Consider the following 25,912-nt stretch of genomic DNA (forward strand, 5'->3'; position numbering starts at 1 on the left):
TACTAGTAGTAGCTATAGTTAGGCACTGTTAATACGTCCAAGTGTTGGACTTGCGGCCCATGAGATCGTGGACGATGGGCTTGAGTCGACGCGGCCGTGCTCCGGGCCGGGATCACGCGGCCTTGTCGTGGTCTCCTCTGATGCTTCCTACTGGCCCATCACGAGTATTGATGGGCCGTTCTTCCATCTGGATTTCCCCTTAGGCCCGGTCCTGCTTGACAAATGAGAAACTGATAATTTAGCTGCTCATCTGAAACAGCTGGTACATCTGTGTATAAACTACACGCAAAGGAATACTCCGAGTAACTAATAAACCGATACATAATAGCGTCGCGGCTGGCGAAAGGTGCTCAGCAGCCGGTCCATGCGAGCGGCGAGAGAGGCGCACGCACGCACGAATTCACTCCATCTTGGGCGCCATGATCCAGGACCACGTCGTGGACATGTAGAGCAAGGGCGGGGCGGCTGCCGGTGACGACGCGGACGGTGGCGGCGCGAGAGAAAGAGTATCTTCTCGTTGTCCTGCTGCGTCTTCAGAGATGGGAGCATAGAGACAACCCATACTACGGAGGTTATCTGCACGACCTTTTTCGTACGTGTCACTCTCTTGTACCCCCATCTATATCTATATCGTCCTCCCTCCGTCCCATGAAAAACCGATATTCTAATAAATAATTTTAGATATGTTCCATGTCAAAACTTATTGTACTAGAAAACATTACATCATATTTTAGATTGATTTTTATGGGATGGATGTAGTAGTCCGCATGAATATAAATCAGGCAAAAGACGAGTTTTTTCTTTGAAGGAGAGGATTTTTTTTAAATGTCCATATAGTAAGATAAGATTAAATATAGGCAGGTAGTGCCAGGATTAAAGTTTTAGCATCACACATGTGTTATATATATCATGATTTGGATTTTTTTTTCTGCGGGCTTGAAACCACAACCACAGCAACTATATGGGCTATATGAGAGTTTATCAAAAATCCACATGCAGTGGAGAAAGCGCAATCAGATATACGAAAAATCCTTGGAGGCAAAAGCATTGTCGAAGAGGCAGACATCGAAGGGCAACTTCATTACTTTCAAATGGTGAACAAGAGACTCTAAGATTGCATCCTCCTGTGCCATTGCTTCTTCCAAGGTTATGGTCTGAACCTTGTAAAATCATGGGTTATGACATACCTCAAGAACACAGCAATATTTGTGAACACATGGGCACTTGGTAGAAAATAAAAAACACTGGATTGATGCAAGTGAGTTCAGGCCTGAAATATTCGAGGATGGGCATAGTCGATTTCAATGGTTTAGACTTCAGGTTTCTTCCTTGTGGTGCCGGTCGTAGGATTTGTCTTGGTTTGATGTTTGAACTTTCTGATATTGAGCTCACACTTGCGAGCCTTCTTTATCATTCCAGCTGGAGGTTGCCAACCAGATCATACTCTAATAAACTGGATATGACCGAAGCAAACGGGATCACAACTCATCGTAGAATTGATATTTGGTTAGAAGCAACTCCTTTTGTTCCTAGAGGCTAAAAAAATATGTGGTTGGTTTGTGTTTATACAATTGTACTATCTTTTAAAACTTATGAACCATGGCGTTGCGGTTGGATATCCTAACTTATATGTAGAAAAGACATATAATACGACGTGTGTTTTATTGCTTAAATATGTGAATGTCTTTTTTACATGTGTTTTTCAAGTGTATGTAAGTCAAATCAAAACTATTTACTAGAAGCTACTCCTTTTATACCTTTGTCCACATGATTATGTGGGTTTTAAAATATTAACATCATGTGTGATGATATATGATGTATGATTGGTCTTTGTGTGATGTAAGTTGGCAATAATTTCCCTTGCCATTTTGTTTTGTGCCAATCTACAAGACAATAAGAGCAAGTTTAATAGTATAGCCCACTGCTAGCTCCAAACCATCTATAATTAATGTAATAGACAATTCATACAACAGTTGCTTACTATACTATTAATATCTGGTCCCATCTGTCATACACACATTACGTCTTGTAGTCCGTGCTGCAGCTGGCTACAGATCTGTAGCCCGCTGCTCTTCTCTCTCTTCCTTTATCTCTTTAAAATATGTTTATAGTTGGCTTATAGCCTGCTATTGTACCTGCTCTAACCTGATTTCCCCTCTTCACCTTGTTGCACACGAATAATGTATTTTCCTGATTTATCTCGACCATATTCTGTACTTTAAAATGTGATTTTAACCACCATTCTCATTAGAATGATATAGAAACATATCCTAAAATGAATTATATGTAACTCTATTTTCTATCTGGACATGATTGACCTCACGTTTCACCGTCGGACGGAGGGAGAACGTGAAGGCAATACTGTAATTAACCCAGAAGAACAGGGGTATAATAGTCTCATACTTTAAACCCTAGAGCAGGTAAATCAACTCCGCCGCCGCCGCCGCCGCGTCCAAAACCCTTCTCCGGCCGGTGTGTCGCGTCGTCGGCCATGAAGCGGAAGCAGAAGCCCGCCGCCGCCGACGCCGCCGCCGAAGTCGACGCCGACGAGCCCTCCCAAGCCCCGCTCCCTCTCGAGGCCTTCTCGGGTGACGTCTGCGCCGCCCTCACCGCGCGCTACGGCCGCTCCACCGCCCCGCAGCACCGCCACCTCCTCGCCTCCGCCGCCGCCATACGCTCCATTCTCGTCGACGACGGCCTCCCCGTGACGCCAGCATCCTACCTCCCCGCCGCCATCTCGGCCCTCCAAGCCGCCGGCTCGGCTGACCCCGCCGCCGCTTCCGCCCTTGCCTCCCTCCTCGTCATCCTCCTGCCCAATATCCCCTCGTCCCCATCGTCTCTCCCGCCAGCGTCCGCCTCCGAATCTGCCTCAGCGCTCGCCGTCTTCCTCTCCTCGCCCGATGCATCCCAGCTACCCACCGGCACCGTGCGCTCGGTGGTCAAGTCCCTTGGCCATTTGGCTTTCCATGTCGACGCTGCAGCCGATTGGGGCTCTGTGGCCTCTCCTCTGGAGGCTCTCCTTGCTGCTTCCGTCGACCAGCGGGCCAAGGTGAGGACGCTAAGAGCTTTTGCCACACATACTTGAGGACCATGCTCATGTGGTTGTCACTCTTTGCTTGGTAGGTTCGAAGGTGTGCACAGGAGAGTGTGGAGAAGCTATTTGCGCACTTGAAACAATGTGGTTGTGGGAAGAAAGTTAGTAATGCTGCAATTGGCATGTTTGATAAGCACATTGCATCTGTGAAAAATCATGTCAATTTGAATTCAGATGCTTCTGAGGGTAAGGAGATGGAGGCTGCAAATATGCTAAGTGCAATGGTTGTTGTAGTTCCATACCTATCAAAGAAGGCAATGAAGACTGTGTTTTCAGAAGTTTATCAGCTGTTAACCCCTTGTTTTAGTCCACTTACAAGGCATGTCTTGAAGCTTATGGAGACCTTGTTGGACCATCTGAAGGCTGAGAATGTTGAGTCAGACTTGGTGAATCTTATCCCATTGTTGTTGGCATACCTGAATTATGATGAAAAGAAGCCTGATGATACCATTGTCGCAGCATTGAAGCTGATGAAAAATTGCTTGGCGAAACTAGTTGGTCGACCAAATTTGTGGATGGAGGTTCTTCCATCTGCATTTGAGGCAGTTTCAGGTCTGTGCATCTACAGTTTCACCTGTCAACATTTCAATATGATAATGCTTCTTTTATGAGTTTTCAGTTGACATACTTGTGTTTGAGTTATTATGGTTATCATTGATGGGGCACGTTGAACCTATGGTCCTCAAACATGTTTCCTCCAGTTCCATTTTGCACTGGTGCATCTGAGGGGGAAAAAACTTATCTCTTTGCTCTTTCTTGACAACGACAGTTAACTAACTTTGAGTTACCACATGCTAATGTTGTATGCTGCCTTTCTTCTAATGAATACTTATGTTTATCAGATAAGAGTTGGTATTCCTGCGGATCAACCCATTTTGGTGGATTTAGTTCACTGCTATTGTTCTGATAAGTGTATTTAGACATTGTCTTGTCTATATATCATATATGGTTGGAACCAATAGGTCAACATGCATTGAGCTACATCACCCGCCAAAACAAGAGGCATTGGATCATCTTCATGCTTAATCACAACCATCCATTCCGTAGTTACTCTCTCTCATTAATTAGCATATATCTCAATATTCATTGAGTCACTTAGTGTAGTTATTTCTATAAAAAGTCATGGCCTCATCCTTTTATTAACACCCTTGGATGGTGCTTTTACAATTCAAATCAGTCCATAATATTTTGTGTGTGTGTGTATTGAAATTTTGCAACTGCATTGCACAGAACAATATCCTGCTGCAATGTGTGGGGTGTCATCTAGTTCATTATATGTATTGTAATGGATAACAGTCCCAGAGCTAACTTGGTAAAATTTTGAAATGGGCAGGATACCTGATTCTGGACAGAAAATGTTCTGAAGATATAGCAGGACTGCTACAAGACTGTATTGATTCTCATATTGACCGGAATATTATTTTGACTGGATCACAGTTATGCGATCGTGATTATGAGAGCTTAAGTGATGCGGCTGCTGTTAAATCAATCTGTTCATCGATTAATAACATGCTTTGCGCATGTGCTTCTCCTCCCAATAGTATCTTAACAACGGCCTTGGTTTTGTTTCTGAAACTTGGTATGGCTTCAATAATTTCAGTAAAGTATCTTTTGCCTATAACTGTACCAGTGTATATAATAACCATTCGAGAATATGTAGAAGACTAGAACTGTAGAAGTAATAACCTTCTCTGTAAAGAACAATTTGTTATACATGAAACAGTAGGTACCTCTAATTTTTACTTCCTCCGTTTCATATTATAAGTCTTTCTAGCATTGCTCACATTCATATAGATGTTAATGAATCTAGACACACATATATATATGTGTCTAGATTCATTAACATATATATGAATCTAGACACACATATATATGTGTGTGTTTAGATTCATTAACATCTATATTCATATATGTTAATGAATCTAGACACATATATATATGTGTGTCTAGATTCATTAACATCTATATGAATATGGGCAATGCTAGAAAGTCTTATAATATGAAACAGAGGGAGTATATACATATTCTCTATAATCTATACATGAAACACTAGATACCATTTATTCTATCTCATGTGAATTCCAGCATGCACCATTTCGTAAAATATGTATGTTGATTATAAATAATCACATCTTGCACCACAAAAAACTAAAAAAAAATTGTTTACCGCTCCCTTTGTTCCAAAATATAAGCACTCGTAGCATTTGAAATTTTACCAAAATATAAGCACTCCTAGAATATTACTTGTCCCATCAACCACTCATTCAATTTTCTTCCCATATTACCCCCAAACATACCTCATTTAATAAGGGGCATGGTCTTTCCTACTCAAACCTTAATCTTTGCTAAAACACCTAGAAATGCTTATATCTTGAAATGGAGGGAGTATTTACTAGTGCAAGTACCTACAAAGCTAATTTAGACATGAAATATTGACACACTCTCCCAGTACCTTTTGACTTTCTATATTGTCATACATTGGTCGACTTTTTTGATGTATGATATTGCCTGCTTTTTATGATTCATTTGCTTAATTAACTCATCTATATTGTTTGGTTCTTCTCCAGGGGAGAGTTCGTATGCCTTTATGAAAAATATAATACTTACATTGTCACAAATCGCTGCGAAAACAGACAAAGAATCAGAGCGGAAGAATGTAAGTTTATTTCTTGATTGTTCTCACATCAAAGATAGAGCATCTATTTGCTTCTTTGTGTGTACTGCGTACATATACCATGTACATGAGCATTGAAACTATTTCATGGCAATGCTTATGTTTCAGTTCCTCCCATGGGAGAATCCAGACCTCAGAAACTTTCACTCCAAATAGGAAGCTAGAGCCATAATGCCTGTGAAAGTTTAAGTACAGAATAAAAACGAGAAGTTTATAAGATTATTGTAGTCATATCATAACTGAAAAAGGCTTGAGCATTGAATTATTGAAATTTCATTTAACTTGTCGTGTTTTCAGGTTGAAGAGTGCATTGGGGCAGCTGTCATTGCTTTGGGGCCAGATAAAATCCTTTCACTAATTCCAATAGGTTTTGATGAGGACCGGCTAACATGCTCAAATACTTGGCTTCTGCCCATTTTAGATAAGTATATCTATGGGGCCTCACCACAACAATTCCTAGAGCGCATTGTACCTCTAGCAGAATCTGTACAACAAGCTTCTAACATGGGTAGGTAAAGCCAATTCATTAGGTCTTAAATACATACGCAACATGATTTCCTAACCTTCTGCTTTAACTTCAGCCAAGTCAGCACGGAAATGTGAAGACTTGAAATCATGTTCCAATCAGCTGTGGAATTTGCTTCCTGCCTTCTGCCGCTACCCAGTTGATATATGTCAGAATTTCGGTTCTCTATCCAAGTTGCTACTAGAGATGTTGAAATGTGACAAGTATCTGTACAAATCCGCTGTTAAAGCCCTGCAGGTGCAGTTTTCATTTACAGATATACTGCATTTTTCTTATCTTATCTATACTCATTTTCTTTCTGGAATTTCGAACTACAAGGCTGCTCCATGTCTTCTCTCAGACAACATGTTTTATTTTTCTCAGCAACTTGTAGATGGAACTAGAAGATTAAGTAGCAGTGAGCAAAACAGAGAAATATATGTGGAGCTTTCTACTTTGTTCTCCTCGAAAATTATTAACTTAAGCTGCCCAAGCTTTGAGAGGTGCTCTAAAAAAGATGCTCGTAAGAACATGAAAGTTCTGGCATCACATTCTGTGTATCTTCTTTCTACTGTCACAGATTATTTTCTAGATTCTTCACCAGAGAAGCGTTCTCATTTGAAGGTGTGTCACTTAATATTTCTAATTATTATCAGTTGATGAGCATGTTAGATGTCTTCAAACCAATTAAGTCTAAAAAACCCCTACTTAAATCAGTCACGGACGGACTCACATATTGAAACATTACTGTATTTTCTATTATTTGGCATTTGAAGTTTGATTGATCTATGCACATTAGAGTACCACTGATTTAAATGAGGTTTTGTGTCACAAACTTGAGAAAGGCTTAACGCCGCTTGATGCAGCCCAATATTGACTGCTGCAGGCTGTGCCCTACACAATTAAAGAGAGATTATATTAGTAGAACATGGTTATTTTGTTGTGTTTGTACTTTTTTACTATCATTTAACCATGTTTGGTTGATATAGATAAAACCAATAAAGGTGTATCAGGGATGAGTTATATAAGTAAATTTTATAAATGCACTTTTGCATATTATTATCAATACATAAGAAAAGGAACCACAACCTTATTTCTTCTCAGCAAGGCGCACTCAAATGACTAAATAGCAAATACCAAGTGAAAAATGTCTGAGAGATTAATATCCTGGTCCAGTTGGTTATTCCATATCCATGTGCACGGTGTGCCCATGAATGGCTCAGTCCAATGGCACTGAATACTTGTTACAGTTGGTTTGATACTTTGATGCACTGTATTCTTGTAGTGTATATTAACAAAATACAGTTTTACCTTGAATACATGATTTCTCCAACTTCCTTAGCTGTTTGTACCTGGGAGAGGTTGAGCTGTACTAGTTGTGTCAGTAAATTAGGTTATGTACCCTTTGCTCTAGCACACCTTCTATTTATCCCTGAAAACAACATTAGTTTTTAGACTACATATTGCACAATATTTATCATATCATCTTTGTCTTCTTGCAGGATGCATTGAGATGTTTGGCTCAACTTTCTGGTAGCACGAACATTTGCAACCTTTTCCTTTCACTGGTTAAAAGATTTGGTTTAGAAGATACTCAGTCAGAGCAAGAGAATATTGAATGCCAAACTAATGAGGTAGACAAGAAGGATGAAGAGGGTACTGATGTAGATGAGGAGAAAAATAAAAAGAGGTCTGCTATTATTCCTTTATGCATCTATGATGTTTGTTTTCAATGTAGGTTACTCATTCTGTAGAAAAAGAACATAAACCATCAAACTTGCCTGGCTCTCAGCGGTACCTTTTTAATTCTTTTTGGTTTGAACCATATAAGCAATTACTCCTATTAATGTTAGGGAAATGCTCATTAAATTTGCATTCTAGGATGATATTTATCAACAAACCTATTCAAATTGCATGCCCTACATTTTTCAATGGTGGGACTATATGATTATTTCCGTCATCATGTATTGATTCACACATGGTTACTTTCTGCTAGCGTGTGTGTATTATACATGGTATGATTGTAACTCTACTTGTGTAGGTCTCTTGTAATGGAACTTATTTCGACATTCGCTGAAGCTGCTGACGAGGATCTGCTTGATTTGCTTTTTGGATTTGTCAAATCTTCTTTACTGGTACAGCTTATTAATTTGTTCTCTTGTTAACCCAACTCTTATCGGAGCATTCATGCTCATACCAGTTTATCTGTTCTTCACAGAACAACAAGCAACCTTGTGAGGGCAAAGCTCTATTTGCTCTAAGCATAATTTTGAAGGTCAGTATGACTGTGTGGGACCCTCTTGCGTAATTTTTATGACTATGCTTTTTCTTATTAGCCACCATCCCTTTCTTCTTTTTTTCAGGAACACAATGAATATTCTTTGGCTCGGTTGGATGAAATAATGATGCTTCTTCATGGAATAAAGGCAGACTTGGATAATGAAGTTTTAGAAGGCCAATTATTATGCTACCAGTATTTGTTGGTTCACATGATTAAGGTAGGTTTGACAGGTTTTCCCCCCTCTTGCAATAATCTTTGATGTAGCACATTATCTAGATCTTTCCTTTTTGATGACTTGGATTGTGGAATTTCAAGGTTGTTCTATGTTGATCTCTGAACCATTGTGCAGAAGCCAAAGCCTCACACCTTGTTTGCCCTGAATAGAAAGCATCTGTTGTAGCAAAAGAACATGTTGTTCTGCCTGCATGTCATGTTTAGTACTTGGAGAGTTTTGTTGTTTAGTCAATTTGTACTGTTCGCGCATAAACATGTAAATTATATCCTACTTGGTGCTAATATAATATCCATACATTGAAATTTCAGTTAAGTAATTAAACAATTTGTTCACATCTACTTCAAAGCAGCAAAATTTTATATGTCTAATAATATAAATGCTCAGAACTATTCAACTTAAATTGCACAGAAAGTAGACCTCTAGAATGTATGTAATTGCTATAACTGTAATAAACACACGACTAGAAAATATCAAAGCACTACAATATCTGTGGTAGCTAGAGGTGCATTGTACATCTATAAATATTTCTTTGAACTGATTATAATAACATAATGGATTAGTTCGGATGTCTTCTGGATTGGATGAGTCTACTGCAAAGAGAGTATTGAACCATCAACACTTTGATGGCATTTATCCCACCTTGTCTATGATGTGTACCTATAGTCTAGTTCTATGCTATTTTGGTTTGATGTTACCAATCCTGCTTGTATATTTATGTAATGTATGTTTGTCTGACTTCTTTTCTGCGTTGTAAGGCTAATGAAGAGAACACGAGCAAGAAGGCGTTCCTGATTCTAAACGAGTTAATAGTCGCGTTGAAGGTTTATTCCCTACCTTTTTTTATCAGTTACCAATTATGTATCAGGAGGATATATCATGTCAGTCACAAGCCTTTTGCTATTAGATGGATAGTTTTCCTCTTTCAAAAACTTAAAAGCAAGGTTCTTAAAATATACACACGACCACTGATGACAATTGTTCTTGCCCTGCTGTCATCATCTGCTTTATTTTATCCTGACCCACCTTTTCTCCGTACGCAGTCCAAGAAGGAAAGTAGAAGATTGGCATATGATGTACTCCTGGCTATTAGTAATAGCTTGAGAAGCTCTGAGTCAAACAGTGAAGATTCAGATCTTCAACGACTATTCACAATGGTATGTTAAAGAAAAGTTCTCTCTGCTCTGAAGGTATCCCTTATGTTTTATGATTTTATCTGGCATAATTGGTGAAGTTACCTTGTCAGAGGGATGCAAATACTTCTTTTTTAAAAAAAAAAAATCATATCCTTATCATAACACCTAAAAGAATCATTTTGCTTTTCATGAAGGAAATCTGGGAACATGTTCTCCATTTCTATTGTTTGAACTTAATGTCTATGTAATCTGAAGAGTTGTACCACTAGGTCCTCTCATCCTTATGAATTGCTTAGTGCATTCAGCTTGTAGAAAAACTCTCTCAGACTCCAATGTACAAAGGATTAACAATTCGCAGCTGCCAAGCTTTTGAGTGTATATCTAATTAGTTATATCTGAGAGAGCCTCAAGCCCTAGGATCATTACAATGATTTTCTGCCAATAACTTACTAACTGACCTAGAAGACTAGACTTTTATTGGAATTTGTTTTAGTCATCAGTTTTAAATGTGAGGCCAGAGTTTTACTTGTGTCCTGAGGACCTGAGAGTTATAGTTGCTTTGCTTGCAGTTTACCATGTTAGGAGTTGAGATCATGCAAACTGTTTCCTGTTTTGTTGCTTTAGCACCACATGACAGATTTGTCATGCCCAATCAGTACATGCTAGAGACTTGTCATGCCTAATGTTTTTTTTTATTAAAGAATGTGTCCATAATATATACTAGTACTAAGAATTATCTGTAAAGTTGTGATATCAATATGGCACAACTTTATTTTGAGTTAGCAGTACCATTTCGACAACTTTATTTTGAGTTAGCAGTACCATTTTCGTGAAAAACAAGCAATATAATTTCATATGGGAAGTTCATAGGAAGATCATTTACATGTCTAATATGCAGGACTTTCCTTGTTGAACTTGGAATTGATTTACAATCAACCATCTGTGTATTTAATGCTGTAAGATTTTTATAGTTCAAACTTGGAGTTGATTTAAAATCTTGTTATTTTTCAGGTGATGGGATATCTTTCAAGTCCAGCTCCACACATAGTGAGTGGGGCAATAGCTGCACTATCGCTGCTTATATACAATGATGCTAACTTTTGCTTGGAAGTTCCAAATCTGATACCATCAGTTTTAGTTTTGCTGAAGCATAAAGCTATTGAAGTAATCAAGGTGAGTAATGTTTCATTGTGTGCCTCTCTTAATTGTTTTCATATTATTGAGAGTTAAATCGGTTCAATCCTACATGTTTTAGGCATCTTTGGGCTTTGTAAAGGTGTTGGTAACATCATTGCATTCAGAAAAACTGTTGGAATTGCAAGCAGATATCATGAGCGGCATATTACCATGGTCGTCTGTTACAAAACACCATTTCAAAGGAAAGGTTAGTCAGTAAAATTATCCTGTGTCTTTTTTCCCATTCAATCTTATTTTTCTTAAGGGTAATTAATATGACATTGTGTTGCTCTGATATTTAATTTGCAGGTTGTGTTAATAATGGAAATACTGATTAGGAAATGTGGCTTTGATGCTATCGACTTAGTTACACCTGAAAAGTACAAGGCTTTTGTTAGAAGCGTTGAAGAGGTCAGATTCCCTTTACTTGCTTGGTCTAGCTTGGGAAACTAGTAGCTATAGTGAATTTAGCCAATACGCAATTAGCCGCTGGTGCTCCAGGTCAATTACTGATGCACATTTATCGAATATAAATATAAATGCTTTATAGGGTCAATTTCTTCAAAATTTTACTTTATTTGGGCTTCTTGGCCTACTTTTATAGTATACAACACTAGAATGTGGGGAGGTCAACTGACCCATTTTGGAGAGCTTCTCATTCCTTAATTAATATGAAAAAGTTTAGTACAGCTGCACAGGAAAGTTTAGTACAGACTGCATAAGCTATAAAGTCAATGCTTGATCTAAGGGATGATGATTACATGACTATTGGCTACTGTCTGAAGGAAAGACAGCAAACCAACGAAGTAATAAATTAGCACAATCTTTAATCATAATTTACTATGCAAAGCTATTTCTGGTATGTGATCTCACAAACGTTTGCATTAATTGTAGCATAACATACACACATCAAGGAGCAAGTTTTTTTTTTGTTTTAAGGACCTATTTAACCCACCTCTTGTAATGTTGAGGCTTTACTTCACTCTTGATCCTGATGTATGGACTGGTTAGCATGTTATCAAATGTGTGGTTCAACTGGATTATCCTTAAATGCAGTATTAAGCTAAATTTGTGTAGCAATGAGCCATGTTTCTTTACTTTGACCGCCCTTAAAGAGAGGAATAGAGAAGAACTGTGTGCGTTTAAGAAGTTTGGTAATATTTTTCCCCTCCCCCCAACATAATTTCTTGTTTGGGTTACAATGTTACAAAAACTGCATCCTTCGACAATATGAACTTGTACCTTTGCATGATTTATTTTTGAAACTGATGTACATCCTAGTTACAAAGGCATATCTCGGTACTTCTGAAATTCAGCCTAAGACAACTCTGATATTGAACTCAATATTTTCTTGAGGCAACTGATTTGGATTCTGGACAGTTCCTTGAACGGCTCTCATTCTTTCAACTTGCAGGGCCGCAAGGGAAATCATAATCCAGCAGATGGCGCAGAGTCTGAGGCACAACAACCTACGCAACATGCTGCTAAGAGGTTAGCCTGCAGCACTTAGCTAATTTCCCTTCCCCCCTTACCATTACATGTTAATAGTAGTTAATTGTATGTTTTATGAATTCGTATGTATGCAGAAGAAAACGGTCTGATTCTGATGTTGGAACTGGACAAGAGGGAACACACACTCGGGCGCCATCGAGGAGTTTGCCAGCTGGAAAGAAGGAATTCTTCGTTAAAGGGGCCAGGAATGCTCGCTCTCCTGGTGTGAAAAGCCAACGAAGCAAACCATCAGGCCGCAATGGTGATAGAACTAATTTCAAATCCAAATCTGAACCACGGCCAGGAAATGGCCAAAATACCAAGGGCGACAAACCTCAAGGTTTCAACAAAAGAAACAGAACTGGTAAGTTCGACAAGACACAAAATCGTGGGGGTAAAGCATCTGATCGCTCTTCTAGATTCAAGAAGCCTAGAACTGCAGCAACAACATGAAAGCCAAGGCTGTCATTTGCACCATCCAGCTATCAAGCTGCATAAACGCTTCTTGTTAGCCTCATATCTTTCACCGGCAAGGTCAGGTCCTTTAGTTGAGTCCATGCCGGGACCTTGAAATTTGCATGCACCTTGATTCCTTTAGGACTTTTGAGAACTGCGATAGAGAAGGTAGCTGGCTAAAAGGAGCAATTCTTCAGGGAATCTGCGTCAGTTAAAAGGAGCAAATCTTCACTTCAGGGAATGCGCACTGTCTGCGTTAGTAAAAGAGAGCAGTGGTGTCGATTGAGAATCCACCTAGTTGTACATTAAAATTTTGACTTGTGGGTGGATTGAATCATACGAAACTATTGATCTAGGGGGCATCCCTTCAGTGTTGTATTACAATTTATACGCAGGTGAAATTTTGACTTGTTTGTTTCAGTCATCCACAAGCCGGACAATATGCTGTCATTTGGCTGGCGTTGTCAATCAGGTTTACTCATTACTTTTGCACAGTTTACATCCAGAGCCATACAGATCCAAATTGATTTTTTTTTCTAAAGAATACAACTCCGAATTATGACATTTCATCCTGTTGAAGTGTAGAGCAAGCTCGGTTTAGGTCCTACCCCAAAATTTTTCACCATGTCATGTCAAACGTTTAAATACCTGCATGAAGTATTAAATATAAGTTAAAAAATAACTAATTGTACAGATTACGACTAATTTACGAGACGAATCCTTTAAGCCTAATTGCTTCATGATTTGACAATGTGGTGCTACAATAAATATTTGCTAATAACGGATTAATTAGGCTTAAAAAATTTGTCTCGCAGTTTACAGGCGTATTCTGTAATTTGTTTTGTTATTATACTACGTTTAATACTTTAAATGTGTATCCGTATAACCGATGTGATACATGTGTATCCGTATAACCGATGTGATACGATAAAATTTTTCACCCCTGACGCGTATCATCGCACTGTCTGTCTCTATAAACTACACGTAAAATTATGGAATGTGTTTTTTAGCGTGTTTTTATACAATTTGATTCGAAAATATCTTTAAATTTACCCAACTTAGACCAAGGCCCTTTTATCCATTTCTTACATGGAAAAGCCTACACACTTTTTCTTACTAAATTATTACTAACTCTTTCTTACCAGTAAATTCTTGGGGTAATTGTAAATTTACTACTACTTTGAATCGTTATTGCAAAAACGCCACTAAAAAATTGCAAAAATGCAATTAGAACTGTCATTCGAGTGGCATACTTGCAAAATTGAAAAAAACGGTGGCAAATTTGCAAATTCTTAGGCTTCGTTCAGTAGCAAGAGACTAAGAGGAGATTTCTCTCGTTCTTCACGCGCATGCTTCCTGAACTACTAAACGATGTGTTTTTTTAAAAAAAAATTTAAAAATTGCTTTAAAAATCATATTAATCTATTTTTATATTTGAAATAGTTAACACTCAATTAATCATGCGCTAAGAGCAAGTTTAATAATATAGCCCACTACTAGCTCCAATTCATATATAGTTAATCTAATAGCCAATTCATACAATAGTTGATTACTATACTCTTTATATATGGTCTCACCATATATAGCCAATTTATACACACACTACGTCTTGGAATCCGTGCTGCAGCTGGCTACATATCTGTAGCCCGATTCTCTTCTCTATCATATTTTATCTCATTAAAATATGTTTATAGCTGGCTAATAGTCTGTTATTGTACCTGTTCTAATAGCTCACCTTGTTTTACGTATCTTCTTAAACTTCTCTTTTTTTCTCCTCTCAAACACAACCTTAGTAATGCTGTGAGTGCATCTAGAATTTTTATAACTCATCTACCTAAGTAAAAAATTTAGTAAGGAAAAAAATAGTAGTAATATAGTTGTGCTCTTTCTGCTTTTCCGACTCAGTCAGACAGGTCTAGACGCGGAGGGAGTCCGACTCGGCGACTTCGGGTCCAAACCAACCTTGCGGCTTAGCTAGGGTTAGCTAGCACACCACGCAGCTTCAGCTCAGGCGTCGAGAGGAAGGAGGAGGAGGGGGTCAGCCTCGCTCGGTTCCGGCGGCCATGGCGGTGGCGGCGCCCGGCCAGCTCAACCTCGACGAGTCCCCCTCGTGGGGCTCCCGCAGCGTCGACTGCTTCGAGAAGCTCGAGCAGATCGGCGAGGGCACCTACGGGTAAAAACATTTCGCTCAAACCCTAGCCATGAATCGAGGGGGATTGCTCGTCTGATTGGATTCTCTCTCGCTCGCCCGTTGTTTAGGCAAGTTTACATGGCCAAGGAGACGGAGACGAACGAGATCGTCGCGCTCAAGAAGATCCGCATGGACAACGAGCGCGAAGGCGTATGAATTCCCCCCCCCCCCCCCCTTTTTTTTTCTCCGCCCCTTCTTCCAATTTTTCCTCTCTGATGACGTGTTGCTGATTGCCTCGGCGCAGTTCCCCATCACGGCCATACGCGAGATCAAGATTTTGAAGAAGCTCCACCACCAGAACGTTATCCAGCTCAAGGAGATCGTCACCTCTCCAGGTTAGTTTCATCGTCGCAAGCACGGTTGGTTTTGATGTATCAGAACCGAGTCCATTTTTGGTGCTAATTGAATTTGGAAACTATATGCCTTTTCAGGCCCAGAGCGAGATGAGCAAGGGAAGCCAAGTATGGCACATTTTATTCCTGCAATTCCTTGGTTTGTGGGAGTGGTTCTAGGTTGTAATGTCTGATGCATTGTCATCTTGTTGAAATAGTCGAGGGTAACAAGTACAAGGGGAGCATCTACATGGTCTTCGAGTACATGGATCATGATCTTACTGGGCTTGCAGATAGGCCTGGGATGCGGTTCACTGTGCCTCAGATTAAGGTAGAACCACCTGTTTGTGTGACTTGTTCTTGTTTGGATGTGATATATTTTGTTATGACAGACTGATCTTCTGATGTGTGATCTTCTATCGTCCCAGTGTTACATGAGGCAGCTACTTACAGGCCTGCACTATTGCCATGTTAATCAAGTGCTGCATAGAGATATTAAAGGTTCCTTCTTTAGAGATATCTTGTTTGTTCCTACTTCTTGCATGTATATCAGTTTTTTCCCTGAACTAATATGTTGTATCCGTTCTTTCTTGCAGGATCTAACCTCTTGATAGACAATGAGGGTAACTTGAAGCTTGCTGATTTTGGCCTTGCAAGATCATTCTCAAGTGACCACAATGGAAACTTAACAAACCGTGTGATCACTTTGTGGTATAGGTATGGAAACTTCCCATGAGGAGGTTCTTCCATTCATATTTCTCTTACTTTCTTTTCATTGTTCTCTCTCTCTTATTTGTGTATGCAGACCTCCTGAGTTGTTACTCGGGAGCACGAGGTATGGTCCAGCCGTTGACATGTGGTCAGTGGGTTGTATTTTTGCTGAGCTTCTCAATGGAAAGCCAATATTGACAGGAAAGAATGAGGTATTGCATCTTGAAGCTTTGAGCTATCAATTGGATAACTGAAGTGCCGTTGCATTTTAGTTTTTCATTTCCCTCCTTAGTGCATTATTTGTGCTGATACATGTTTATTGTTTCTTCCCTCATTTTGGGGATTGGAAAATTGAACTGTCAGTTATCATGCAGATGCAGTCTTGATTTAATTTTGTAAAACCGTTTCCCCTACGCATTGATTACATGCACTGCACATTGTTTGTCCATGCAATAGTTATAACTCCTAACCTCATCTGATTTTATGCTATTACTGCAGCCAGAGCAACTGTCTAAAATTTTTGAGCTTTGTGGTACGCCCGACGAGTTAATCTGGCCTGGTGTCACAAAAATGCCATGGTACAACAATTTCAAGCCTCAACGACCAATGAAGAGACGGGTTAAAGAGTCCTTTAAGCAGTGAGTGCTATGCTTGGCAATGTTTTTCTTATGCAGCTTTCGTCTTGCCATTGATGTTCACTGTTTTACATATTTGCAGCTTTGATCAGCACGCGCTGGATCTTTTAGAGAAGATGTTAACTTTGGATCCATCACAGGTATGCTGCATTAACCAGTTGTGACTTTTCAGACGTGTCACTTATCATTTCTGTTTGCTTTTTGTTCTATATATTGACAATCATTTTGGTTATACAGAGGATATCGGCAAAAGATGCACTTGACGCGGAGTATTTCTGGACTGATCCCTTACCGTGTGATCCAAAGAGGTACATATGATGGTTAAATTTGTCACGCTGCTAACTAGCTTAATTCTAATAACTTTGCATCTGATACAGCTTGCCGAAGTATGAGGCGTCTCATGAGTTCCAAACTAAGAAAAAACGCCAGCAGCAGAGGCAAGCAGAGGAAGCCGCAAAGCGCCAGAAATTGCAGCATCCTCCACCACATTCCCGTTTGCCTCCAATCCAGAACCCAGGCCAACCACACCAAATCAGGCCTGGCCAGCCTATGCATAATGCACCACCTGTGGCAGCTGGCCCAAGTCATCACTATGCAAAGCCGCGAGGACCTGGAGGCCCTAATAGGTACCCACAAGGCGGGAACCAAGGAGGCTACAATCCGAACCGCGGTGGACAGGGAGGAGGCTATGGGAGTGGCCCATATCCACAGCAAGGACGAGGTCCTCCCCCTTATCCTGGTGGTGGCATGGGCGGAGCCGGTGGTCCGAGGGGTGGTGGTGGCAGTGGCTATGGTGTTGGCGGACCAAATTATCAACAGGGTGGACCTTATGGTGCATCTGGTCCAGGTCGAGGCCCGAACTATAATCAAGGTGGTTCTCGCAATCAACAACAGTATGGAAACTGGCAATAGCACGGCGGTATCATGAGCAGCAAATGCCCTTCCGGTAGGACTCTGTATGTTGAAAGAACCTCTGATGTTGTATTTGAGATATACTTTTTGCATGGTGTATTCAGATCCAGGCATCTCTCGGAAGTATGATGTTTATGACTAGCTGTATAGTATGGCACTGATGTGATTCCCAATGTTTGATGTACTAGTATTATTATTACTGCAAGAATGTGGAAAGACATGAAAAGTTTGTTATCAGGATCAAAACTTCGTGTTGGTAGTCCTGCCATTAGATAATGGCAATTTGCCCATAATCTCCTTTTATGAGAAAACTAGCCGGGTGTATTGTGCGGTTAGAACCCATATAAAATTATTTATTTTTTAAAACATGATTTTTTTTATTTTTTTAAAAATAATCATCTTCTTGTCTTAGCATTAAAAAAATATATCTAGTTTCTAATTTTATAGTTTTTAAAAGTTACTTCACCCCTTACTCCTTTGTCTTTACTTCACCCCTTACTCCTTTGTCGGCTTTTTATTTACTTGTCCATGACACGGCTACTATTCATTACTACCTCCGTCCCAAAATAATTGCAATTCTATGTTATTTAGCATATATTAAGGTTTGAGAAGAAAGACTACGGTGCCCCTCATTAAATGGTGTTTATGTGAGAGTGGGAAGATGGTTGAGGGTAAAATAGGGAGAAATTTGAATGAGATATGATTGATGGGGCAATTAGTACTCTAGAATTACAATTATTTTGGGACGAATTTTAAATAATAGAAATGCAATTATTTTGGGACGGAGGTAGTATTATTTAGACCTTTCAAAATCGGATCTTATAGCTTCGCGTTTCCTTTTTATATTTTTAGAAATCTAGTCAAACGTTGTTATTGTACTATTTTACGATTAGTCTGTTGTCCCCATTTTTATTCTCATTTCAAATCTGGTCATCGTTGAGGTTCCCTTTTTTACTTTCTAAAAATCCTATCAACCACCATGACCCTTAGCATTTGCCACCATTATGTTTTAGATCTCCTTTCAATATTTCTTAATTTTTAATCCAATTTTTTTATCTATACCACTTTAAATATTGGTAGTGGTGATGACAGTAAATCTGCCGCTACCACTCCTATCATTGACGTGTGGACCCCTATTTATCATTGAAAAATTTGAATTTCCTTGCCTTTGAGAGCTGAAAGAGAATAGACTTGGGCTAGCTGCCAAAGAGCTGCTTTTCAATTGTGATGGACTGAGTTTTTTTTTCAACTGTACCAAAGATGAACTTGGGTCTTTGGAGTGGATGAGAATGATTAAAATAAACAATGGTCACAAGCCACAATAAAGTCGCATTGATTACTTTTTGCAACATGCACATCTAATTAATACTCATATACTCTATATTTACAATGATAAGCAATATAATTATTCCACAACATTTGATTTTCTCCTTTAATCCCATAAAGAAGTACATGCATTCTACTGGTTATTTCTATATTGTATTTTCTACTTAGATTGTATTCCTACATAGATCCTCATTTTTTTTTCTAATTTTCTATTTCCTTGCACCTTTCGCACCTTAGATGCGAGCACGGAGCACCGTCATCGTAAGAATTTGTGACACTCTCATCTTTTGGCCGGAACGGGATAGCATATTTGGGCTTAAATGGGATTCGCCGAAATCATGGGTCATATGTTTTCTAAGGTGATATTCTTTTCTCCTAAAGATGAAGATTAAGTTTTTTACACAAAATAAGGTGGTATTAACGTATGATTGATTGAGTTTTAATTATTACAAACTTGAAAAATAGATTAATATGATATTTGAGAGCAACTTTCATATAGAAAGTTTTCGCACGAAACATACCGTTTAGCAGTTTGAAAAGCGTGACACGAAAATATTTATCTTTATCCAACTCTTATTGGAGAAAATTACAGGACCTAAGGGATGGTCAGCCTATCTCGACCGCGCGCTGAAAGGATGAGCGGTTAAATGGACTGCAAACTGACTCGAAGAATTCTACTGATTTTTACCATAGAACACGTAAAACTTTGGTTAATTTGTTTTTCAGAATTTATATGCTGTTTTGATTTGAAGCCCAACAAATCTTGTGACAGTATGGTCCATATTTTAAGCCCAAAACTGTTAGATACTTGTTCATGCATGTGCATAGGCTTCAGTCAGAGGATCAATGGGAGAAACCAGAAGTGACACAACACTGAACAAAACTGTGATGGTCCAAAATTTTGCTTCTAATTTCCTAGCATGTTAGCAAATATATATTACATGAAAGGATGGACACATAGTGAAATTGTCACAGGAGTGAAAAACCAGAATGATGTACAAGTAAGCAAACATGCTCTCTCCGAAACTTCAAATTCTCCATCTCAAAAAACAAAGCGTCCTAGCTCAAGGAAAAATGGCTTCAACAAATGCCTCAGCATCAAAAGGCTGAAGATCCTCCATCCCTTCACCAACACCAATAAACTTTACTGGAATTCCAAGTTCATCTACAACGCTAACCTGCAATAGATCAAACAACAAAATTCAGGTGAACCACTAAAATGTTGTTGTTTATAAACTGCATATGGCAAGGAATATGTGTATACCACACAACCACCACGAGCAGTTCCATCAAGCTTTGTTAGGACGAATCCTGTGACTCCAACAACCTGGCATTAAGCCAACAGAGTTCGTTATATCTTGATGAAAAAAAAAAGAAAAATCAGGAGTACCAAAATAACCAGGAAATGGTGATTACATCATTGAACTCCCTCGCTTGTTGTAGCATATTCAAGCCAGTCGTGCCATCCAGAACCAGCAAGATCTCCTGTTAAGCAAGGAATATATGCTAGTAGTTAATAACAATGAGAGCGCTATGAAGTATTAGAATCATAACCGTGCTTCTCTAAGCTTGCCCTCAAAAGTACTGCACATGCCAAAATGATCCAATCAACACAAAATCAAGTCCTTTGCATGTAAACACAGCATACATTAGGAGCACCCGGAAGGGCTTTAGCTATGACTTTCTTGCAGGAAACCAATTCTTCCATCAGACCATAATTTGTATGAAGTCCTGAAAAATAAGTGCTGAAACAAAGTCATTTCAACCAATCAGCAAATCACCAAACATATGCATATTCTGCTCTCAGTCACTAAAATAATCATACGTCCTGACGTGTCGCAAAGAACAAGATCAAATCCTTCACGCTTCCCGCGCTTCACTGCCTGCGAGAGAACTACCAAGCAAGTCAAATTAGATGAAACATAGAAGCTAACCTCCTTATGAGAACAGAGTGTGATCACAATGCTTGGCAGATCAAAAAATCATACCTGATGCAGGTTTTGCTTTCTTATCATTATCGATAACAATCTCTGAACCTGTTCTCTCTGCCCAAACTTCTAGCTGGTCACGAGCTGCTGCTCTGAAGGTATCACCTGCTGCCATCAATACCTATATTATTGTTGAAAGCATGAACATGAACTCATTATTTTGATCTATTGTACAATATTACATGTTCAGAGAATGTGGTGAGGCAATATGTACATAGCTGAATTTAATTCCCATGCATCTAGCCTATAAACCAGGGTATGTCTAGAAAATAGCCTCACCTTCACTCCTTCATTCTTGAATCTGTAAGCAAGTTTTCCTACAAATACATAAAAAAGGAGTAAGATCAATCTTCCACTTCAAAGCATCATGCTGTATAAAACGTTCCAAACTAAATAGTGATGCCAGATGCAGATGGTAGAAAATGCCCGAACCAGAACTGCATATTGAGGAGCTCCTTACTATCTAGGTACCATATTAGCTTTAAAGCGACAAGATAACCTGCAGAAGCTTAATCCAATGCTATGCCACAATCCAAGCTTAATATGCAAGTAGTTTTGCATTGAGCTGAAAATACCTTACATAGGCGTGATAAATTCACTTCGAGTAACTAGTACATTGGTGTATAAGAGATAATCTTGTGATGGCCTAATTACAGTATTGTGCTTTTATAACCAAATATCTTTTCCTTCACAAATGCACTTGCGTGCCTATATAACCATGTGTTGTGCCTTTAGAACATCATCATAATGTCAATTGTCCATATAGTAGGGTACTAGGGTAGGACCATAGGAGAGTGTGTTACCGTTTATTGACCATCTATCAGAATGGAACAAAAACATCTAAGCTTAACAAAGCCAAGCATGCAAGAGGAGTACCTAATGAGGTAGTCTTTCCACCTCCATTCACTCCCACAATCATGATAACTGCCGGCTTTCTGCCATAACGATGAACAACATTGCTCAAATTACAAACAGCAAGCAACAAATGGCACTGAGCAGGAATTCAGGAGAAAGCAGAACCTGAAACCGAGCTGCAGCTCCGGATTGCCGCCTTTGCTCGTCAGCAGTTCAAGAATACACCTTTTCAGCGCTTCCTGCACAATCAACCACCACAGATGACAAAATGAATCATCAGACCAATCACAATGCCGATGTCAATGTACACTAAGAGGAAACTGAAATGACCTTTATCTCAGCCCCAGACTTGAGCTTGCCATCGCGGATTTCCTCGCGTAGAGTGTCCACGATCCGGAACGAAATCTTGGGGCCAAAATCCGACACCAGCAGAGCCTGCGTGCACGAGACCAAGCAGGAAACATTCAAAAAAAACGAAGACAGAAGCAGCGCCGAACAGTGAAGAAGGAGAGAACAGCATGCAGAGCAGTGGAGCAGGGGACGCGCCTCCTCGAGCTCGTCGAGGACGCGGTCGGTGTCGGCGAGGTTCCAGTAGGTGAGGAGCTCGTCGACGACGGAGAGGCTCTCGCGGGTCTTGGAGAAGCCGGAGAAGAGCTTCTCGACGTCGCTCTTGGCCTTCTCCTGGATGAGGCGTCCCAGGCGGGTGAAGAACCCCGCCTGCCCCGCCGCCGCCGCGCACCGCAGGAGCCCCGCGCGGCCGCGGCGGCGGTGGCCGTAGGGGGAGCAGCGCGCGGACGTCGCCGCCGGGGAGAGGAAGGGGATGACGTGGGAGTGTGCCGCCATTGTAGGGATGCCAAGGCTCCGCTCTGGGTGGATAGCGCTTCGCTGCCAAAACGGCAGCCACGCCGCGTTTACTGTCCGGTGGCTACTTCATAGGCCGAAACATTGAGCCCATGGGCTCAAGGCCCATGTAAAGCCCACTTGTCTCTGAAGGACTATCCTTCACGCTGCGGCCCATGAGGCCCACGATTTCTCCTTGCGTAGCCCATTTGTCTAAGAACGACTATCCTTCACGCTGCGGCCCATGAGGCCCACGATCTCTCCTTGCCGGGGCGAGACGCTGACTGCTACTTCCGGGCTGGGCATTTGCTGCCGCGGTGGCTGCTGCTTTCCCGTGTGCGCAGCGGCGCGGTAATGGATTTTTCGTTTCGTTCTTGGCGTGCGGATGCGACGCGCCGTGGCGTGCTCGATCACCATTGTTAGCCGACACCCAATCGCCAGTGGTTGCCAGAGCTAAGCTCCTCGAAAAATTGTTAACAATGACAAACGAATCTAGGGCCTGAGAGCAAGTTTAAGGACAGTCACAACCCAGAACACTAGACATGGTTTCTATAAATTTTATATCATCAAGAAACTAGTACTAGACACTACTCTTTCAATACAAACACCACTATTCCATACTTCAATTTAATGCTACTTATCTCACATGATGTCTTGAATGTTGTGTAGAAACCATGTCTCATGCAAGACATGGTTTCTTTCTCTTTCCTCATTTATTCACTTGCCACATCATTTTTTGTCCTAAGTGACAACTTATTTAATGTTATGGACACCATCCTAGTCATTGGGTTGAGAATACCCTAATAGTATAGTCAACTACTAACTCCAAATCATTTATAGTCAATTTAATACTAGTTAAATCATACAATAGTTACCTATGAACATATACTACACTATTAATTTCTGGTCCTATTTGTCATATACACATCGCGCCTTGAAATCTGTGTTATAGTTGGTTATAAATTTGTAACCCACTGTTTTTCTCATTTCTCTTTTATGTTATTAAAATATATTTATAGCTAGCTTATAGTCCTGAGGCATCCCTGGATATCATTTGGTGTTAAAATAAACGAGTGGCTTTGGGAGAACGTTACCAAACGTTGTGGTCGCAAGCCACAATTGCTATAACCTGCTCGCTGTTGAGCACTGCGAAACGAATTAAGCCAGCAGAGTCAAACACAGAGGGGACGAGACATGCATGCAGCTGGCCCGCAATGCACCGCTACGCGTTTGCTCCGGTGGATTGATTCCCAGATAGGCATTGACACCGACACCGCGTTGGTATCAGATTGTTCTACTAGTCTTCAACCAGCGGCGCGCGCGGTGTGCACCATGCATGCCCATGCAAGGAAAACGCCCATCCAACCACGGTGCACGCAATCCAAAGCTATAAAAAAACGTTCCGACTCGCCTCCACCACGACAACTCGCACCACACACCACCACCATCAAACTCCTTGCATTTCTACCAACGATGCGGCACGCGGCGCTGCTCGGCGTGGGCTTCGCGCTCTGCCTCCTCCGCGCGCAGGCGCAGCCGTACGACTACCCGACGGCGAAGCCGTCCACGACGTGGGCGAACACCGACGCCGCGCTGCGCCACCACGTCGCCTACACCGACGGCTCCGTGGCGCGCGCCGCGCTGCTGCGCCTCAACCCGGCGCGCCTCGGCCCCTCCTTCGCCTTCGGCTTCTTCTGCACCAACCACCGCGCCGGGGCGCCGTGCGCCGACTTCCTCCTCGGCGTCGCCGTCGTGTACTGCAACAGCGGCGCCGGGATCACCGCGGTCACCACCGGCATCCCGCAGGTGGTGTGGTCGGCCAACCGCGCCGCCCCCGTCGGGGACGGCGCCACCGCGGAGCTCACGGCGGACGGCGACCTGGTCCTGAGATCGCCCGGCGGCAAGGTGCTATGGTCGGCCGGCGCGGCGGGGCGCGGCGTCTCCGGGATGAGCATCAACAGCGACGGCAACCTGGTGCTGTTCGACGGGAGCAACCGGACGGTGTGGCAGTCGTTCGACCACCCAACCGACACGCTCGTCGTCGGGCAGTCGCTGAAGCAGGGCGCACGGCTCACCGCCAACGCGTCGTTTGACAACTCGTCGGAGGGCAGGATATACCTCGCCGTCGCCGACGACGGCCTCGCCGCCTACGTCGACGCCAAGCCGCCACAGCGCTACTACGTCCTTGGCTACAGCAAGAACGCCGGCGCCTACGCGGCGTACACCAACGGCAGCCTCGCCGTGCTCGACCGCCCCGGCGGCCAGCAGCTGGCCACCGTCCAGCTCCCCGCCGTCGCCGCCGGCACGGTGCAGTACATGCGGCTGGAGCACGACGGCCACCTCCGCCTCTACGAGTGGCGCTCGAACGGGATGAGATGGGAGGCCACCGGCGACGTGCTCCACCCCTACCCCGGCGACTGCGCGTACCCGACGGTGTGCGGCGCGTACGGCGTGTGCACGGACATGCAGTGCAGCTGCCCCGACGCCGCCAACTTCCGGGCGGTGGACTTCCGGCGGCCGAACCGCGGCTGCGTCCCGACGTCGCCGCCGGCGCCGCCGGCGACATGCCGTTCCCGGCGCGCGCGGCACCGGCTGGTGTCGCTGCGCGACACGGCCTACTTCAACAGCCACGACACCAGCATGCGGACGCTGGAGAGGGTGGGCGAGGCGGCGTGCAAGGCAGCGTGCTTGGGCGACTGCGCGTGCATGGCGGCGCAGTTCGTGTACGGATTCGACCCCAACGACGGCTTCTGCTACCTGCAGTCGGAGGTGTTGTCGCTGGAGACGATGCAGCCGGAGGTGTTTCACTACAACTCCTCCATGCATATCAAGATTGCCCAGGGCAGGTTGCCAAGACGATTCTGATCGCCTTTTTACAGTCTACTATACTATATCAAGGAGGAGAAATCCTTGTAAATACATACATGAATAAATTCACGAGAACTAGCTAGGATTCTCGATTCATATGTTTTTGTATTCAACATTTGTTTGTGGGTTTTAACAAAATATAAAGAAAACATTTTTTTTTATTTTTTCATTTTTATTTTTTAATATTTACAGAAATATTATACCATCCA

The 25,912-nt window shown here is 41.8% G+C and overlaps 4 protein-coding genes across 4 annotated transcripts; 3 read left to right on the top strand and 1 right to left on the bottom strand.

Moving 5' to 3' along the window:
* Positions 1-2,418: 2,418 nt before the first annotated feature.
* Positions 2,419-13,469, top strand: LOC136354933 (ribosomal RNA-processing protein 12). The gene is made up of 18 exons (XM_066306808.1): positions 2,419-3,049; positions 3,124-3,646; positions 4,428-4,673; positions 5,662-5,750; positions 6,066-6,276; positions 6,350-6,531; positions 6,658-6,897; positions 7,776-7,963; positions 8,315-8,408; positions 8,492-8,548; positions 8,637-8,771; positions 9,545-9,610; positions 9,830-9,943; positions 10,934-11,095; positions 11,178-11,306; positions 11,408-11,509; positions 12,513-12,589; positions 12,688-13,469. The coding sequence occupies exons 1-18, from the start codon at positions 2,492-2,494 to the stop codon at positions 13,040-13,042; spliced, it is 3,528 nt and encodes a 1,175-aa protein (XP_066162905.1). The 5' UTR covers positions 2,419-2,491; the 3' UTR covers positions 13,043-13,469.
* Positions 13,470-15,039: 1,570 nt separating this feature from the next.
* On the top strand, positions 15,040-18,072 carry LOC124416938 (cyclin-dependent kinase C). Its single transcript, NM_001401828.1, has 12 exons — positions 15,040-15,218; positions 15,305-15,386; positions 15,481-15,571; positions 15,668-15,697; positions 15,787-15,899; positions 15,997-16,069; positions 16,165-16,285; positions 16,374-16,491; positions 16,778-16,917; positions 16,997-17,054; positions 17,152-17,222; positions 17,292-18,072. Exons 1-12 carry the CDS (start codon positions 15,109-15,111, stop codon positions 17,824-17,826), a joined length of 1,542 nt encoding a protein of 513 aa, NP_001388757.1. The 5' UTR covers positions 15,040-15,108; the 3' UTR covers positions 17,827-18,072.
* Positions 18,073-20,041: 1,969 nt separating this feature from the next.
* LOC4325387 (cell division protein FtsY homolog, chloroplastic) lies at positions 20,042-22,899 on the bottom strand. The gene is made up of 11 exons (XM_015773544.3): positions 22,542-22,899; positions 22,326-22,430; positions 22,161-22,234; positions 22,017-22,075; positions 21,420-21,457; positions 21,141-21,261; positions 20,978-21,046; positions 20,801-20,883; positions 20,569-20,637; positions 20,417-20,479; positions 20,042-20,330 (listed from the first exon to the last, which is right to left on the bottom strand). Exons 1-11 carry the CDS (start codon positions 22,836-22,838, stop codon positions 20,217-20,219), a joined length of 1,092 nt encoding a protein of 363 aa, XP_015629030.1. The 5' UTR covers positions 22,839-22,899; the 3' UTR covers positions 20,042-20,216.
* A 1,356-nt stretch (positions 22,900-24,255) lies between these two features.
* Positions 24,256-25,872, top strand: LOC4325388 (EP1-like glycoprotein 2). The gene has a single exon (XM_015776298.3). The coding sequence runs from the start codon at positions 24,309-24,311 to the stop codon at positions 25,698-25,700; it is 1,392 nt and encodes a 463-aa protein (XP_015631784.2). The 5' UTR covers positions 24,256-24,308; the 3' UTR covers positions 25,701-25,872.
* The last annotated feature ends 40 nt before the right edge of the window (positions 25,873-25,912 follow it).

The sequence above is a fragment of the Oryza sativa genome, chromosome 1 (genome assembly GCF_034140825.1).
Source record: "Oryza sativa Japonica Group chromosome 1, ASM3414082v1".
Lineage (NCBI taxonomy): Eukaryota > Viridiplantae > Streptophyta > Magnoliopsida > Poales > Poaceae > Oryza > Oryza sativa.